This window comes from Chenopodium quinoa, unplaced genomic scaffold (assembly GCF_001683475.1).
Source record: "Chenopodium quinoa cultivar QQ74 unplaced genomic scaffold, ASM168347v1, whole genome shotgun sequence".
Lineage (NCBI taxonomy): Eukaryota > Viridiplantae > Streptophyta > Magnoliopsida > Caryophyllales > Amaranthaceae > Chenopodium > Chenopodium quinoa.
Genome location: NW_018745323.1, coordinates 1,196,496 through 1,211,904, shown reverse-complemented (window position 1 = coordinate 1,211,904; position 15,409 = coordinate 1,196,496). Strand labels below are relative to the sequence as shown.

Genomic DNA, 15,409 nt, shown 5'->3' with positions numbered 1-15,409 from the left:
AAAATATAATTAAAAAAAATTAATTTTAACAAAAAAAAAAAAACTCCTTGTAATAAAAATAAACATTTAGTGATACAAAAATGTTCATGTACTAATACAGAAATGAACATATTATAAAAACTTTCCGAAAATTCATAATTGAAAAGGGGAGGGAGCAGGACACGCGCGAAGAATGTGTGTGGATTGGGGGGTGCATGTAGTGTTCCCTGCCATGGGGTGTAGGTAAAAATTTGTATCAATGGCATTAGGAAAACTTTGTACATATGGACGATATGGTGCTTTTCCTAAGTATTTTGATAAGTAGGAGTACTGGAAATTAGGTTTGAAAGGTAATTGTATTTTTTTTTCCTTTTTATTTATGGAAATTGTCTCTTAAACTGCAGGTTTTATATTTTTGGTCACATGGTGAACTTATTACCATTTTTCTCTCAATTTTTGAGCATTTTTGTAAATAAATGTCTACTACAAAGCATTTCATAAAATACTAGAAGTGGTATAATTTGATCAACAATGTTTTTGGAAGCGCTTCCCTTAATGATGCTAATATTATATCTTCTCAATCTATCACCCACGATAGCATGGAGGAAAATAAAAACCATTATTTTTAAGCCGGTTCAAAAGTAGTGGATTATGAGCCTTAAAACTGTTAAGATAAATACATAACAGTTAGTCTTTAAGAGGAATACCTCACACTAAGGGACTGTTCTCATACGAGTTCAGTTCAATTCAGCTCTAATAAGTTCAGTTCAGCTCCTAATTTCCTTCTCTTATAAAATATTCATTTCAATCAATGAGACCATGCCCTAATTTGGGCATGTACTGTATAATAAAAACCAAAAGAACTGCCCCTTAGGAAAATGGAAAAGTGAGACCATGAGAGTTTCAGAAAATGTCAAACTGAGATGAATTGGATGAAATGAGTTACGTACAAATGGTGTACATAAATTAGGTATAAAGGAGCAAATATCACTTGAAAAAATAGCATGCTTGGGAGGATCATGGTTGCCGATCATTTGAAATGAACTAAACAAGGCCTTAATTTCACAGAAAATCCAGGAAGGGGAAATAAATACCCTGTCAACAAAAGTTTCAAAATTTCAGACCAATTGTATTAACACATATTCCTGACTAGAATGAAAAATTAATTGATAAAACATTGATGCATTTTAGTGGAAGAATCTACTCGTACTAATACAAACGTATACTGATCAAAGAATAAAATAACAAGTGTAATTATATAATTAAAATAAAATACATTTGTGACTTGTACCAAAAATTTCCTCTCTAAACTAGAATGAAAGTCGTCGAATCATAAAAAAAAAAACCAATTTGCATTGAAGTGCAACGAGCTATTAGCCTTGGCAAATGCAAAAGAGGCGGTCTAAATCTGAAAAAGATGATCCTCATACATCAAATCCCTGCGTTATTTGAGTTGTTTGTTCCCTCAGGCTCGTGAATCTTTATACTACGGAAAAAAATAAGAACCTGTCAATTCCGAGTACCAATCATAGATTTCGGCACTTAATAAGGTCGACAAGTATGGAGGCAATCGAACCTTAACAATAATAAACAGAGATGATTTCTAGAGAATAATGATCATGAAGTAAGCAAATGTAAGCAAGGTTCTCGTAATCAATGATTGTCCGTACCCCAAGGGACTAGACTAAAAAAACTACTATGTAAAAGAGTTAGTGTACAGTGAAGATACAACCTGTTAGAGTACGGTGAAGAACTATTGGAATTTAGTTTAGCATATGAGAAGGGAAAGACAAGTGAAACACAGTAGAGAAGGATGTGCGAAAAAGAAATCTCAGGCTAGGACACTAATACAATTAGTGAACAATGTAAGTTGAGTAATAAATTTTAAAAATGCAAGCTTCAAAAATGCAAGTTTACCCTGAGATCTGATTCTTTTGGCAAATCCTCTTTATAAATCACCATTGCCCATTATAAGCCTCTCCTACTTCATTTGACATGGAGAACGCGTAACTCTAACAGGTTCTGTTTCAACATACACAATAATGGTGACAAGAAGATACTGTCCATAGTCAAAACTCATAACTGTGACTTGGACAAGCATCTGAATTCTTAACAATGTAAAATGCTAATGAATGAAGTTGTGACATGACAACAGACAATCATTCATCGAGTCATAGAAGAAATTAAGATAAGTGTCCCATCAATGACGCAATACATCTTGGGAGGTGTTGTAGACTATAAAATGGTGCGATACATCTTGGGAAAAGAACATTAAAGTTTTTAAGAATGGTTTAAAAGTTCTGAAGAGCTCTTACCCTGAAGTTAAAAAGTGAATGCAACTCACTAATATCTGCAGCTTCATCAGATACTTGAATAAGATATGCTATCTACAAATGCTTGAATTGACGGTTCTCTACCAATGAAATTTGTCAAACATTCATGCGGATCCTTTGCTCCCCCTGGAGCCAGTACCTGCAAGATATTGACGCAAGAAAACCACATTCAAAACAACCCGAATTTTTAGGGCATTAAGTTCCAAAGGCATGCTGAAACACAGAAGGGTGTATACACCACTTAAGGCGAATATTTGCAAAAATAAGAATGAATTAATTCATAGCATAATTTCTATACCATACAACACTTGGCTACACTAAAATAACAAATTAACAATTGACAGTTTCTTCTACTTCAATCAATAAGTTAATCTTTCTTAAAACAAAAAAAAATGATCATTCATATCTTTCTTGAGTCAATCAAACCTACCCACCCGCACCTCATCCAATGATGCAGAGAGGCAAGTGCCTCCATGCGAGGCTAATTAAATTAAAGTTCGCATGATGACAGGATTCACCTTCACATCAGCATAACCTGAAAGCGATACTTCATTCTACCAAAGCATGGGAAAATTAATGGCCCCTAATATATTAGTTCCAATGACTCCCATAATCCCATCCACTGATCAGGCTAATAGAATAGTGAATGCCTCAGATACAAAATAAGAGGCAAGTCAAACTTAAAACTATGTTTTATTTGACCTTTTAAATATGCAATGACAGAGACCAATAGAGGGCAGGAAGTTCTAGGGAATATTAATACAAGAACAAAACAATCACTCGTATAATCATAGCATTGCATCCTATTAAATCCTTTTAAGTAATGGAAATCTAGGACATTAAGGGGTACCATTGGCTAATGGCACAGTAAAGTTCAAGACATCACAAGTCATAATTTAACTATTCACCTTGTTGCGAAACTGCATGCCAGTATGATGGTTAAGACCATCATGAAATTTGGAAGTGAATATGTCGGCAGCAAAAACCTGAAAAACAATAAAACTTAAGCAGATGACACCTATTTTGTGGCACCAAAAGAAGACATTTTTCTTTTGGCAAATACAATTAGACGGATTTAAAATAGAGTAAAAGAAACATATATATTATGTAATAAAGGACATGATGATGATGCGCTAGTGGCTAAAACACTGCAAATATATAGTCCACTACTTAAATTTGATTATAGGGAAATTAGTAAATTACTAGACACCTTGCTCCAAATACGACTGTAACAACTAGCTTCATAACCAATTGCTGAATGTGGAAAACACGAAGCCGGGTTTGTGCCTTCCAAGATGGGTAATCCCAGCATCACCTGACAAAACAAAAATTGCTCAGACAAAACCCAACTTTAAAAGATAATGCACTGAGCCATTTTCTTTACCTTGGGATGGAGAAACTTGAATAACTCAAGGAAGTCGACGTTGTCAGTAGAATGTATTATTTGATCAAATAGACCTAAAAAAGCAATGTCAGCTACTAAGAAAAACAAAATACAGAATGTGACTGCAGGAACAGATTCTTCATAAAACACATACATGAAACCACTCTTAACTTGCCAAATTCTACACTAGAAACAACAAATAACCTCATCTCCCCATATGCAAGCCAATAGCTAATAGTTCCATTATTTCAAAATGCTCTTACATATCAATAGTTTAGGAATTGATAATTCAGACAGTGAATCAATTCCCATTTATACAAGCTCAAACTCTATAGCTTAAAAGAGCTCCAGTTTCTGTCTAGGGTCTTTCAAGGCTGGGGTCATTCTAAATTGCACAAGAGATTCCAAGTCAGATATTAAATACAAGAAAGTGAAAATCAACTGTTACAACAATCATAGCCAAACAACAACAAAGGAAAACGCAAACTCATGTTAATCAGCTTAATCATAGAACTTCACATAAAAGATGTACAATCTTCAAATAATTCACTTGATCACCATAATTATCTGTGTGCACATTACATTCTCTATAAAACTATCCACACCAAGACACCAGTGACAAACTTCAGATCAGCCAATCAAGCAGTAGCCACACATTTACAACACCCATTCCACTGGTGAGCATCACATCATTTAAAAGACCTAAACCAGAAATTGTTTACACAAGATCTGATACTACTTCGCATGACTATTATTGTACACCATATTAAAGCCCCCCTCCCATTAAAATCCAAAAGCTATACAGTTGGTCTTGCCTGAGAAAAGTTTCAAACGTTATTTTCATACACAACAAAATCATACAACAGCTATAGAATAAGGCAGACTGCTTACAGTAAAGAATTTCCTGCCTCAATTTAAGTGCAGCAAATGAATGCCTCCATCTTTGCAAAGACATAGATATATCATCTTTAATTTGCCTTGTGATATCCTGTGTAATAAATAAAAATTAGTTCAAAGAGTATAAAATATACTACACTAGTCCAACAACAAATTGTCTGCGATAAAGCAATTGACTGGACAATTGCAGGCAATCTAAAACTTAACTCAGTACGCAAAGAGCACGATATTCCTTTCTATGATGAACAGGAAGTGGTAGTTTGACTATGAATAAAAAAAGAAACTACCTGATAATAACCAGATATTAATTTCAAGATGTTGCTCTCATAGCACCTATAATAAATCAGAGCAAGGAAAGTAAGCATGGATTTATTTCCCACAAACAATAAAAATAAATAAATAAATAATTACCAGTTCTCAAGTAGATGACCAGGCATTTCTACAAAGTCATTATCAACACGCAAGCCAGAGAATCGAGCAAGTGGTGAACGGTTGCATATATGATGGACCTGAATGATCATTATTACCCCAATGTTAATTACTGACAAGTACTCTAGCTAAGATAAAAGCATCATAATTCACTTCGTTATATCAACCAAAAATTCAAGGAGTTGACACAGCATGGCGTCACAGTGTAGCAGCAAGAATTTATTTTTTATTTTTCTTTTTTTGGGGCTTTCAACAATTATATTACAGCCATGGGTGGTTGTACAGGCACTTACGGACTTATGCTATAAAGTTATTATAGCATGTCAATCTGCTGGATTTAAAAAATTAATGTGTTTTAAGTGAGACATCTTGTCATCTGCAGTTGTAACCAGCTTTAAAGGGGTAGCAAGTAAGAAGACAAAATATGTCTTATGCTTAGTATTAATAAGATATTCAAAATTCAAATTCTCCAAGTTAGGGTATAAAAAAGCGAGTTATAGTTAACACCATTTTTAAAAGTTTAAATAAAATTGAAAAGAGGAACAATCAAGACTTCGATTGAATGCCAGATTAACAAGGTTCAAGACATGTGATCATTTTCAAATATTGTAAGTAGCAGAAAGAAATCATTCAAACCAATCATAAAAAGGTGTATCTATTGGAAGAAAAGCACCCAATAGGGCATTACACATGCAGTCAAGGAAAAAAAATTAATGTCGAGAATGAATAACATATGGAACTTACCACATGGCCAAATTCATGGAAAAGACTAACAACTTCAGAAAATCGCAGTAATGTAGGAGAATTATCATCCTCCTTTGACAACTCAGACATCAGTAGCACAACTGGAACCTGGATATATAAAAATGATAAACTATAAATCCAGTAATGAATGTTGAAATTAAGTATCACGCATATATCATAAAAATTAAATGCATTTCACAATTTCACCTGTCTAGCAGCATTTGCTGATAATGAACCATTTTGAAGAGGCAAAACACAAGTTTGACTATATTTTCCTTCCCTATATTTACAAAAAAAACGTTGTTAGACAGTTTTCTACAAAGAATTGGGTTAAGGTCAACAGAAAAAGAGATAATTGTTGAACCTGGAGTAGAGATCAAGGTATGCATAGCCCATAAGTTCACAAGAGCTTAAATCAAAAACAGAGAAAACACGTATATCCTCATGCCACACCTCAGCACCGAAAATTTCTTCAAATCTTAATCCTGCTCATAAATTATCATATATAGGACCATTAAGAGCAACATAAGACACAAATACATACTGGAACAACTGCAACACTTAAATTAAATTCTTTTGAATCTCTCCTAGTAAATACTACTAATAATAATCATTACCGAAAGCATCTTGGAGTATTTTGAAAATCCCCTGCAGAACTAAGCTAATAGGAAAATACTCTTTAAGTGCTCCAAAGTCTAGATGAAAATTTTCTTCTTCAAACTTTTTTACATAATAGAGCATGTCCTCGATTCCAAAAGGATTGTCCCCTTCCTCCTTTTCCTGAGTTTAAAAAAAGGAAAAACGAAAAGAAGAAAAAGGTAAATCAAACAGAAGACAACAGGAAATGAGTGCAAGGCACAGTTCAAACTCCAATCAGTACTAACTTTCAATTTTTTCAATATATCAAGTTCTTTGGTGGCCAAATCAGATAAACTCGTTGACAAGTCCTCCAAGAATTCGAAAACCTGAAAGAAAGAGCAAATAGCTCACTCAGACAGTGCATAAATACATAATTTACACACATGGTTACCAAACAAGATTTAAAACTCCAAGGATTATTTCACAAACCTTTGAGGAAGTTTTTGCCATCCTAGAACCAACAGCATATTCTGCATAATTATCATAACCAAGCAATCTTGCAAATTTATGGCGCAATTGAACCTGCAAAATATGTAAAACTTTTCAGTTAGAACGGTATAGACATAGCTACAGACCTACAGTAATGTATCAACAAGAGAATGAAAGTCATTTTAAACAAAGAATTGTCTCAGGTTTCATCCTCACTCACCAAATTCTCTAACACAGGCACATTGATTTCTTTACATCTTTGCCCATATCCCACAGCTACCTTCCTCCGAGTCGCTCCAATCTTCACAAGGTGGGTAGAGAAATAAGCACATGTACAATATAATATATCTCATTGACACCAGCATATATGTAAAGCAAGACCATCTGATGGTGAATAAGCCATCTAAACCAAAACTAATGGCTTACGCCACATCACTAGCAAAAGGATCAAAGGTCCATTCCCGCAGTGCATGCCACCTCTGTTTCAATTTAGGTGGAGATGAGCAAAGACAGCAGATGCTACCTTAAAAGTTAAAACATCATAGCTACATCACTATGACTTTGTTTTTTATTTGAAATGAAATTTATTCTATAAATAAAAAATAAATAAATAAATAAAAAAAAAACTATCTAACCTTGTACAAGATTTTACATTCCATCCTATCTTAATAAAATCTTACCCTGTACAAGATTTTACCACTACCATTCTATCTTAATAAAATAATAATTACATAGGCATGATGGTCCTAGACTCATATTATAAGTTAGATTGCAATCACGTTTTACTATTCTTATTAGTCTTATATTTGCTTAAACAATCCAGACTTAGCAAAAAGTTTTGAGATGCACAGCTTTATTCCATAATCAAGAACTGCAGTAAATTCTCATCAGAAACAAAAATTAATTTCATAAAAAAAATAAAAAGTGCAAAAAAATCTGAGAGACAACATTTATAAAATAATAGTATTTACTCAGTTGATTAGAATTAGAATCAAATGAAGAAAATAATAATAGCATAATGAATAAGGTTGTTTATTCATACACAAGAATCTGTGAGGAAAAAAAAAAATTGAGGCATGGCTTAAGTATCGTGTAGTCGCCTAATCTAGATTATAAATATAAACCCATTCCAACCAGGGGTGTGTAAGTGGTCTACTACTACTGTATCCCTTGAAGCCTTAGAGCTTAAGGCCAACTTCTAAACTATAGACATATAAACTGGCATACTACCATTACAGGACCAAATCTCCCTAACAGAGAAATGGAAGTGAAAACAAATTGATTTACAGCAGGCCATACACGTGAAACTTCCCTGTGAAGCATAAGAACATTGTTTAGCGAATTGAAAGCAAATTCTTCATACTAATCTTCAAGGTAACTGAATACAAGCCTAGAAAAAAGCTTTCAATTAATTTTGTATGTTTCAAGATGTTTAAAAGGAAGACAATTTATACGAGACTGCCTACTAGCTTTGGTTAAAATGAATACATACTATTTGGAGCTAAGTAGCTTCAATTTTCACCTACCCTAGATCCTTCATCGTTCAATGACAATCCCACGGAAGTAAAGATGTTAGAAATGTATTGCAATGTTTCAAAAAAAAAAAAAAAAAAAAAAAAAGATGTGAACAAAAGCACAGATGAAAAGACATTAACATAAAAACAAATCTAATCATGGCAATCAAAATGAACAAAAGCATACTTTACAGAGCTCCAGTATTGGCAGCACATGATTACTTTTCATGGTAACCTTGAATTTATCATCATCAGCTTTGTCAAAGATCTGTACATTTCAAATCAAAGTTGATGTAAAGGACAAAGAATAACAAGAAACCATACTTTCTAGAAACATCATTGATTCTGTAAGGATATGATTTACATAACATTAAAAATTACAGCAAACTAAAGATAGACTATCAGAAAAAGCCTGTAAATATCCATTAGTTACAACCTTACTACCCCCAACATACAAGCTTAGCAGAACATATGTAATAGAATTGGAGTGAATCCTTAAGAGAGTTGTGACCTCAAGTCACTAAATGGAGAGTTGTGAACTCAAATCACTATAGAGCTTGATAAGCTAAACCTAACGATTGTGTGGACTGCTATCTTCTCTTTTTATATAAATACACAAATCAGATTATCTAGCTTAATAAAAGAACCAATATTTTCTCTTTATTTTACTGTTATTAGTGTGAGTAATATCAGTCTATAACAACATACATAACATGGAACTAAAATTACAATAAACAAAAATACATCCTCTTATTTATTTTTATTTTTTACTCGCAACACTTTCATTTCACACTTGTCAATGCATTATTTCAATTACTTTTATCTCCTATAGTCAATAAGAAAAATTATAATTTTGTAAAGAAAAAGTTGATATTTTGAAAGTAAATGTCAAGACGACACTAAAAAGAGCCCACATGACTATATTTTTATTCTAAGTATAAATCATCAAAGATGGTCAAATAGCATATGCGAACAGTGCTGACGTCAAAGCATTGCATGTAAAAAACACGCGGAGAAAGTATCAAGACCTAGCAGGGAGGGAGACAGAGAAACACTCAAAAATTAGAAGAGATCTCCAATACTTCTTAAAGCAGGGATTTGGATAAAATAGCAACTTAATTCACATACAAGTGACAGAGACATGCATATAGCTCAAAAATTCTTCAGTAAGGCCATTCCTTCCTCACTAATTAATGATATTGGAGATGAATGCTTGAATTATGAATTATCACTTTAGGAACAATAACTCCCAGAAATTGCAGAATCGATAATAATTGTTTACTAAAAACACCTAACATTTTCATCATTCACCAACAAGAACAAATCAGACACAGAATCTGTTGTAAGGAAGATATAGGTTAGTACATCAACCTGAAGGAGTTCAGAGGGCAATCCTTCTAGCTCTGATTCAGTGAAGAGAAGGAGAGTACAATCATCATTGATATTCTGAACATATTGCATGCTTAAATCATCAATTTGAACCTGCAAACGCTGAACTTCCTCTTTCTTTGATGAAGTAAGGTTCAATCCATTTTGCTCAAAATCTCTAACCTGTCACTGGAAAAGCAACCATCAATATTCACAGGGAATCAGAAGGAAATAAATAGCGATCCATTTAAAACATGCAACAATATGTTACTGCGGTACTGCCCAAATGATCACCAGTTGAGATAGTTAAGTATACAAAAGAACTTAAGAACAAAAAAGAAATAAAGTAAGTATGAAGAAGCATATATGAGTTCCTTCAAGGTCAATATACACTAGTCATTACCATTTTAACATCAAGCAACGTGATGGAGACAAAATGGGTTCAGCGGAATTCCTGTCTGGTGAACTAAACATATTACAAAAGAGTGTTGGTTGTTAAATCATCTTAAAACTAAGACAAACTTTTAAATAAAACGGATGTTCAGTAAATTACTGAACATCCGTTATAAAGTGACAATAAAATGTGCAAAAGTTACACTAAAACGCCCAAAAGTTACCCTGACATATATAAAAGTTATTTATGCTTCATTGATAAATTTGACAAAAGTGACACTAAACTTGACAAAAGTGACACTAAATCTGACAAAAGTGTACTCGATGTACAGTAAATTACTGAAAACCGGGTGTATACAAAAGTTTTCCTAAAACTAATAATCAATCTTTTCTACCTTCTTGAATTATCTAGAAACTTTTTCCTTGACGATAACTTTGACTTCCGTATAACATAATAAACAATTAGTGGCCTAAAAATCTCTCTTCAATGTTTTCCTCCTTCAAATCAAAAACTACACAAGAAAGTGGGACTAAATGCAATTCAAAATTAAAAATAAAAAGTAAAGGAGATCCTGAAATACATCTTAATTACTTGACACAACTGAAAATCATTTGCTGTACAACAATGATGAATAATGGCCTAAAACATGCAAGGCTCGTGCAAAACTAGCAAGTCTTCAGATAGTAAAATTGAAACTGCAGGCACAATAAAAATCCATAAAATTCTGATCATTCTAATGTCAAAAAAGCAATGAATCAGAAGTCACACACTGACAAGCAAGTTAAAAAACAAACCACATCACCAAAGATCACATAGTTACAAAAAGCATACTTTGAAACACAATTCACATGAATACAGCTACTAACTACTAAATAATAACCACAATACCATGAGAACAATATGAACCAACTATTAACTACTGAACACTAATCACACTACCATGAGAATAATACGAACCATATTAACTATTGAACACTAATCACACTCCTATAAGAACAACACACACCAATTAAGACTCCCCTCACACATACTGATATGCAATCAGGACTCAAAAGCCACCAAAGCAATACACATGTACGCTGTGGTTATGCAGTATCTAAATAATTGTGCCTACTTGAAATATAAGAGCATAAACCCAGTACAATTTAGCAAAACCTGACAAAAGCTTCCATATATCCATGTCAAATTAATATAAACCCCTACCACACTACCTGCCTTAAGAATAACAACAACCCAGGATCAATCCCGATAGGCAGGGTTTGGGCTTCTCGGGATAGCCTTATCCATAATAGTCCAAAAATAAAGTCAATTAAAGGAGAGGGGGGAAAACACGAGAGAAGCTAAATAAACTTTTATACATACCAGAGATTGAACATATGATTTTGCTTCAGCATTATTCCATTCTCCTCTGGCAGCAAAAGCTTTTACAACACTATACACATCCTCACGCTTTCTGTAGAATACACATGAGATAAAATGTCAGTTGCTAATCCAATAATAAAATAAGAAGTACACAGGCAAGAGTATATAGAATTATAGACTATAAATTAAAATTCTAAAATATATTTTTGTTGTGTACTAGCTCACCTAATCCAAACCAAAAGTCATATTCAGAGGTAATGGTAATGAAAATGCGGGTCACTTTGGATAAAGTAATGTCCAGAGTTACAATTCTCCACTACCAAGTATGAGTTTCACTTCATTGAAGCATATGACCTTTTGTTAACATTTATAGTGTGTTTGGATAAAGAAAAAGGAAGCAAAAGAAGGGGAGGGAAGGGAGGGAAGAATAAAGAGTTTTCCTTCCAAATCTCTCCATTGTTGGCAAGATCAAATTCTTACAACTTAAACCCTCCATTTCTCTCCCCTCCAATTCTCTTCCTTCCTCATTTGTTATCCAAATAAAAGATATTCCATCCCTCCATTTCTATTCCCTTCCTTTCCCTCCATTTCCTTCAAACCAAACAAGTGTTAGAGATGTGTGTAGGATTGATAACCTATATAAAATAACACACAAACTACTTATTCACTTAATTTATGACCTAACATCAAACAGATTATAAGCTGTACTTATACACAAAATCTGAAGAGCAATACTACATGAAGCAAAAAATTTCTGTCCAGAAATTCACATACATCTAATTCCCAAAATTCCCTATAAGTGATCTCTCTAGCCATAGCTTATACTTAATTGAATAGACTCAGCATGGCATAAAAGTGGTCTGCTTTCTTCGGCAATTAAAATTGTATGCTTCATCAACTTAATAAGAGTTCTAAAGCTAAATTCCATAATCTAAACCTGAGTACCTGGAGCACAGTTTTCCTAGTACTAGAAAGAGGTATGGGAACAGGTTCTCTAGTCAATTGTGTTAAATTAGTAAACCAGGAGTACAAGCTCACTACATACCAATTTGTACTTTCCAGAATGTGATTAACAGGAGGGTATATGTAAATAGGTATAACTGCACCAGAAAACTGAATGCAAGAGCTAGTTATCTATGGCCCCATATCAAGTAATCAACCAAACCTTACAAATTTGTCCTTTCAAAACCTTGGCCAATTCTGTCCTCATGCAATAACACAAATCAGACTTAATAAAACTTACTCTATCGATCTGTCCCTAGATTCTCTACCTACTTGACATGAAGGGGAGAATTGATAAGAAAATCAACAGTGTAAAAACTATTCATTGAAAGAAGACATCCTCTACTTCAGGGTTCACGCTGGAAAATTCTGGCATGGTTTAGACATGAGGCAACACCGGCCCTTCATAAAATCATCAAAGAGTATATCGTGCAAACAATGCATGACCAACTCATGATGTAGTAATCTTTTTTTTTCCCCATAAGCTCTCAAGAACATCCAAATAAATTGCCTGCATTCAGAACTGTGTTACCAAATCCCCCCCCCCCTCTCCCAAGTATTTAAACATTGAACTAACAACAATCGAAAGCAAGTTACTTCCCATACCAATTCTACATACCAAATATAAGGCAGCACTGACTCATCAAATTTTCTTTATAATTTTTTACTTGACATTTATTTCAAGAATGCCACTAGCCCAAGGTGTAAATAGCCTTGAAAATAATAACCATGTGTCTAGTCCATAACTACGTATTCTTAGGTCAATTAGCAACTCACGGGAACACCAAGGACGTATGCAACCTAACCCACAAAAATCAAAATATAAACATAAATATTTTTTTTTCCAGCAAAGAACTGCAGCCATTATAAGAGCATAAAATGTGGACATGCACAAGCACCATTGCAGTTCAAAATTTCTTTTATTAGCAACAAAGGAAAATAGGTAGTGAATCAATGTAAGAGAAACAGAGGAAAGCACCTGCAAGATCCATTATGTGTATTTATTTTCTGCTCTGCTTCAGCACTTGCTTTGCGTACATCCTCTGATGTCGATACTAGCCTTGGGAAAACACAAGACTGGACCGATGGAAAATGACGTGCCTCTAGTTCTGCTAGCACCATGATATCTTGATATCTAACCTAACAATGGGCAGAGCAGATAGCAAAATATACTTAGCAATCGAATCACTACAATCATATGCAAACTTTCTACTATTTCCCCTACCTTTAAAAAAGAAAAAAAAGAAAAAAAAAAAAGAAAACCCTTTCTCTGCAATATCCCAGTGAAACTCCGAAAAATCAAGATTTCTACTGCATCTAGGCCAATAACCACTGTCATGAGCATTTATTTACCAAAAAACCAGAGGTAACCCCAATAGGCACACCATTCACAGTCACCAACCGATTGGTGCTGTTTTCATTTAGATAAATAACTCTAGATCGAACCTTAAATTCTTAGTGTGACCGCATATATGCATGATTACTAGTTTATAATTTGCCAACCTCCTCGTTTAGTAGGAATTAATAGGTTAACATCAACCCCATCCTACAAAGAATGGTCACATTGCTCCAAAGCCACTTATAATTAGAACATGATTACATGACAAAAAAAAAAAAAAAAAAAAAAAACCTTTATAATGTAACATATTTCATTCCCATATTAGCCTCATTACTCATTCTAAGGAGCAACTTGGGAAGTCGGGAAAATTTTAGAAACTCGTGAATAATTTATATTTTACGGGAGAAAGCAATTTTTACCTTGATTGCAACATACAAAGCTATACTTGAACAAAAGACATAATCATAATCCTCAACATACAATTTTCCCGTCAAACGACACAACATTCACAATTACCAACAAAATAATCATAATCATGACAAAAACAAACAAATGTAATATTACAAATGATTTCTCGGTAAAAAACAAGAACAAACCCTAATCAATAATTCAATATTATACTACATTACCTTATCAACCGGCACAGAAGCAAGAGAATCATAAACAGCTTTCGATTCCGCAATTATTCGATCAGCCAATTTCCGAATTTCAATTACTGACAAATTCACTCTCACATTCGACCCAATAAGATCTATACAAGTCATAACAATCGAAAACAAAACAAACAAAAATGAGAAAGAAATCTTCCACAACATTCTACATCACAATTCATCAGAAATCCAACAAATGAAAAAAATCAGAAGAGAAAATTCAGAAACCTTTAGCTTTGCGACGATGATTGAAGGATTTGAAGGCATGAAATGCGAAATTAAGAGCGACAGCGAGAACTGCAGCGGTTCCAGTTAAGACGATAATCTTGTTTTGTTTACCGCCATTGTTGCATCTTCTCAAGCTTTTCTCGGTCTGGCTATGGCGGTCATCTTCTCCGTCCATTGTTAATCTCTGTCCTCTTTCTCTTTGTTTCTCTCTCTTCGAATTGAATTTAAGAGGAAATAAAAAAAGTTTGGAAGAGAGAGAAAATTTAGGAGGGAAATGAGGTTTGTTTAACGTTTCAATGGGCCGAAATTTGTGATTATGGGCTACTCATCTTAAATTTTAAGCCCGCCAAATTTTTTTATTACTTCGTAGTATTTTTATTATTTTTTCAATAGTTATTAGATGCACCATAATGCACCTAAAAATAAATGCGTCATGAGTACACTTTTGAACATTTATTTTTTTAAAAAAAAATTAAACACTTTACAAAAAAAATGAACATTTAGTATAAAAAAAGAACACATCACAAAAATTGAACACAAATTTGCAATTTTATATGTTCATATTTTATAAAGAAATGCTCATTTTAGATGCAGTAAATGTTCAATTTCTATTAAAAAACTATTGAATTATTATAAGTCAAAAAATTTATGTTTATTATATAGTGTTATATTAATTAATATACTATTTGTTTAAAATTTGCGATTGTTCAGATTTTTT

The 15,409-nt window shown here is 33.4% G+C and overlaps 1 protein-coding gene across 2 annotated transcripts; it reads right to left on the bottom strand.

Annotated features, from left to right (window-relative positions):
* Positions 1 to 1,125: 1,125 nt before the first annotated feature.
* Positions 1,126 to 14,955, bottom strand: LOC110712431 (probable thimet oligopeptidase). Of its 2 annotated transcripts, XR_002509583.1 has the most exons (22): positions 14,692 to 14,955; positions 14,443 to 14,564; positions 13,454 to 13,614; positions 11,473 to 11,563; positions 9,720 to 9,899; positions 8,536 to 8,616; positions 7,055 to 7,135; positions 6,835 to 6,927; positions 6,651 to 6,731; positions 6,384 to 6,546; positions 6,131 to 6,251; positions 5,974 to 6,046; positions 5,767 to 5,874; positions 5,005 to 5,102; positions 4,881 to 4,926; positions 4,588 to 4,684; positions 3,697 to 3,770; positions 3,523 to 3,627; positions 3,221 to 3,298; positions 2,295 to 2,451; positions 1,897 to 2,001; positions 1,126 to 1,465 (listed from the first exon to the last, which is right to left on the bottom strand). XR_002509583.1 is itself a non-coding variant. In XM_021890895.1 (21 exons), the coding sequence occupies exons 1-20, from the start codon at positions 14,864 to 14,866 to the stop codon at positions 2,341 to 2,343; spliced, it is 2,139 nt and encodes a 712-aa protein (XP_021746587.1). In that variant the 5' UTR covers positions 14,867 to 14,955; the 3' UTR covers positions 1,126 to 1,465; positions 2,295 to 2,340. The 2 variants fall into 2 exon arrangements, 1 of the variants encoding a protein (XP_021746587.1); XM_021890895.1 differs by lacking the exon at positions 1,897 to 2,001.
* Between the last annotated feature and the right edge of the window lie 454 nt (positions 14,956 to 15,409).

Bases quoted from the DNA above. Each gene is read 5' to 3' on its own strand.
- LOC110712431 (XM_021890895.1), bottom strand. From the start codon at position 14,866: ATGGACGGAGAAGATGACCGCCATAGCCAGACCGAGAAAAGCTTGAGA. The intron at 8,617-9,719 runs GTTGATGTACTA...TGAAATGTACAG, and splicing joins TGCCCTCTGAACTCCTTCAG to ATCTTTGACAAAGCTGATGA. The intron at 5,103-5,766 runs GTAAGTTCCATA...ATGATCATTCAG, and splicing joins TCCATGAATTTGGCCATGTG to GTCCATCATATATGCAACCG.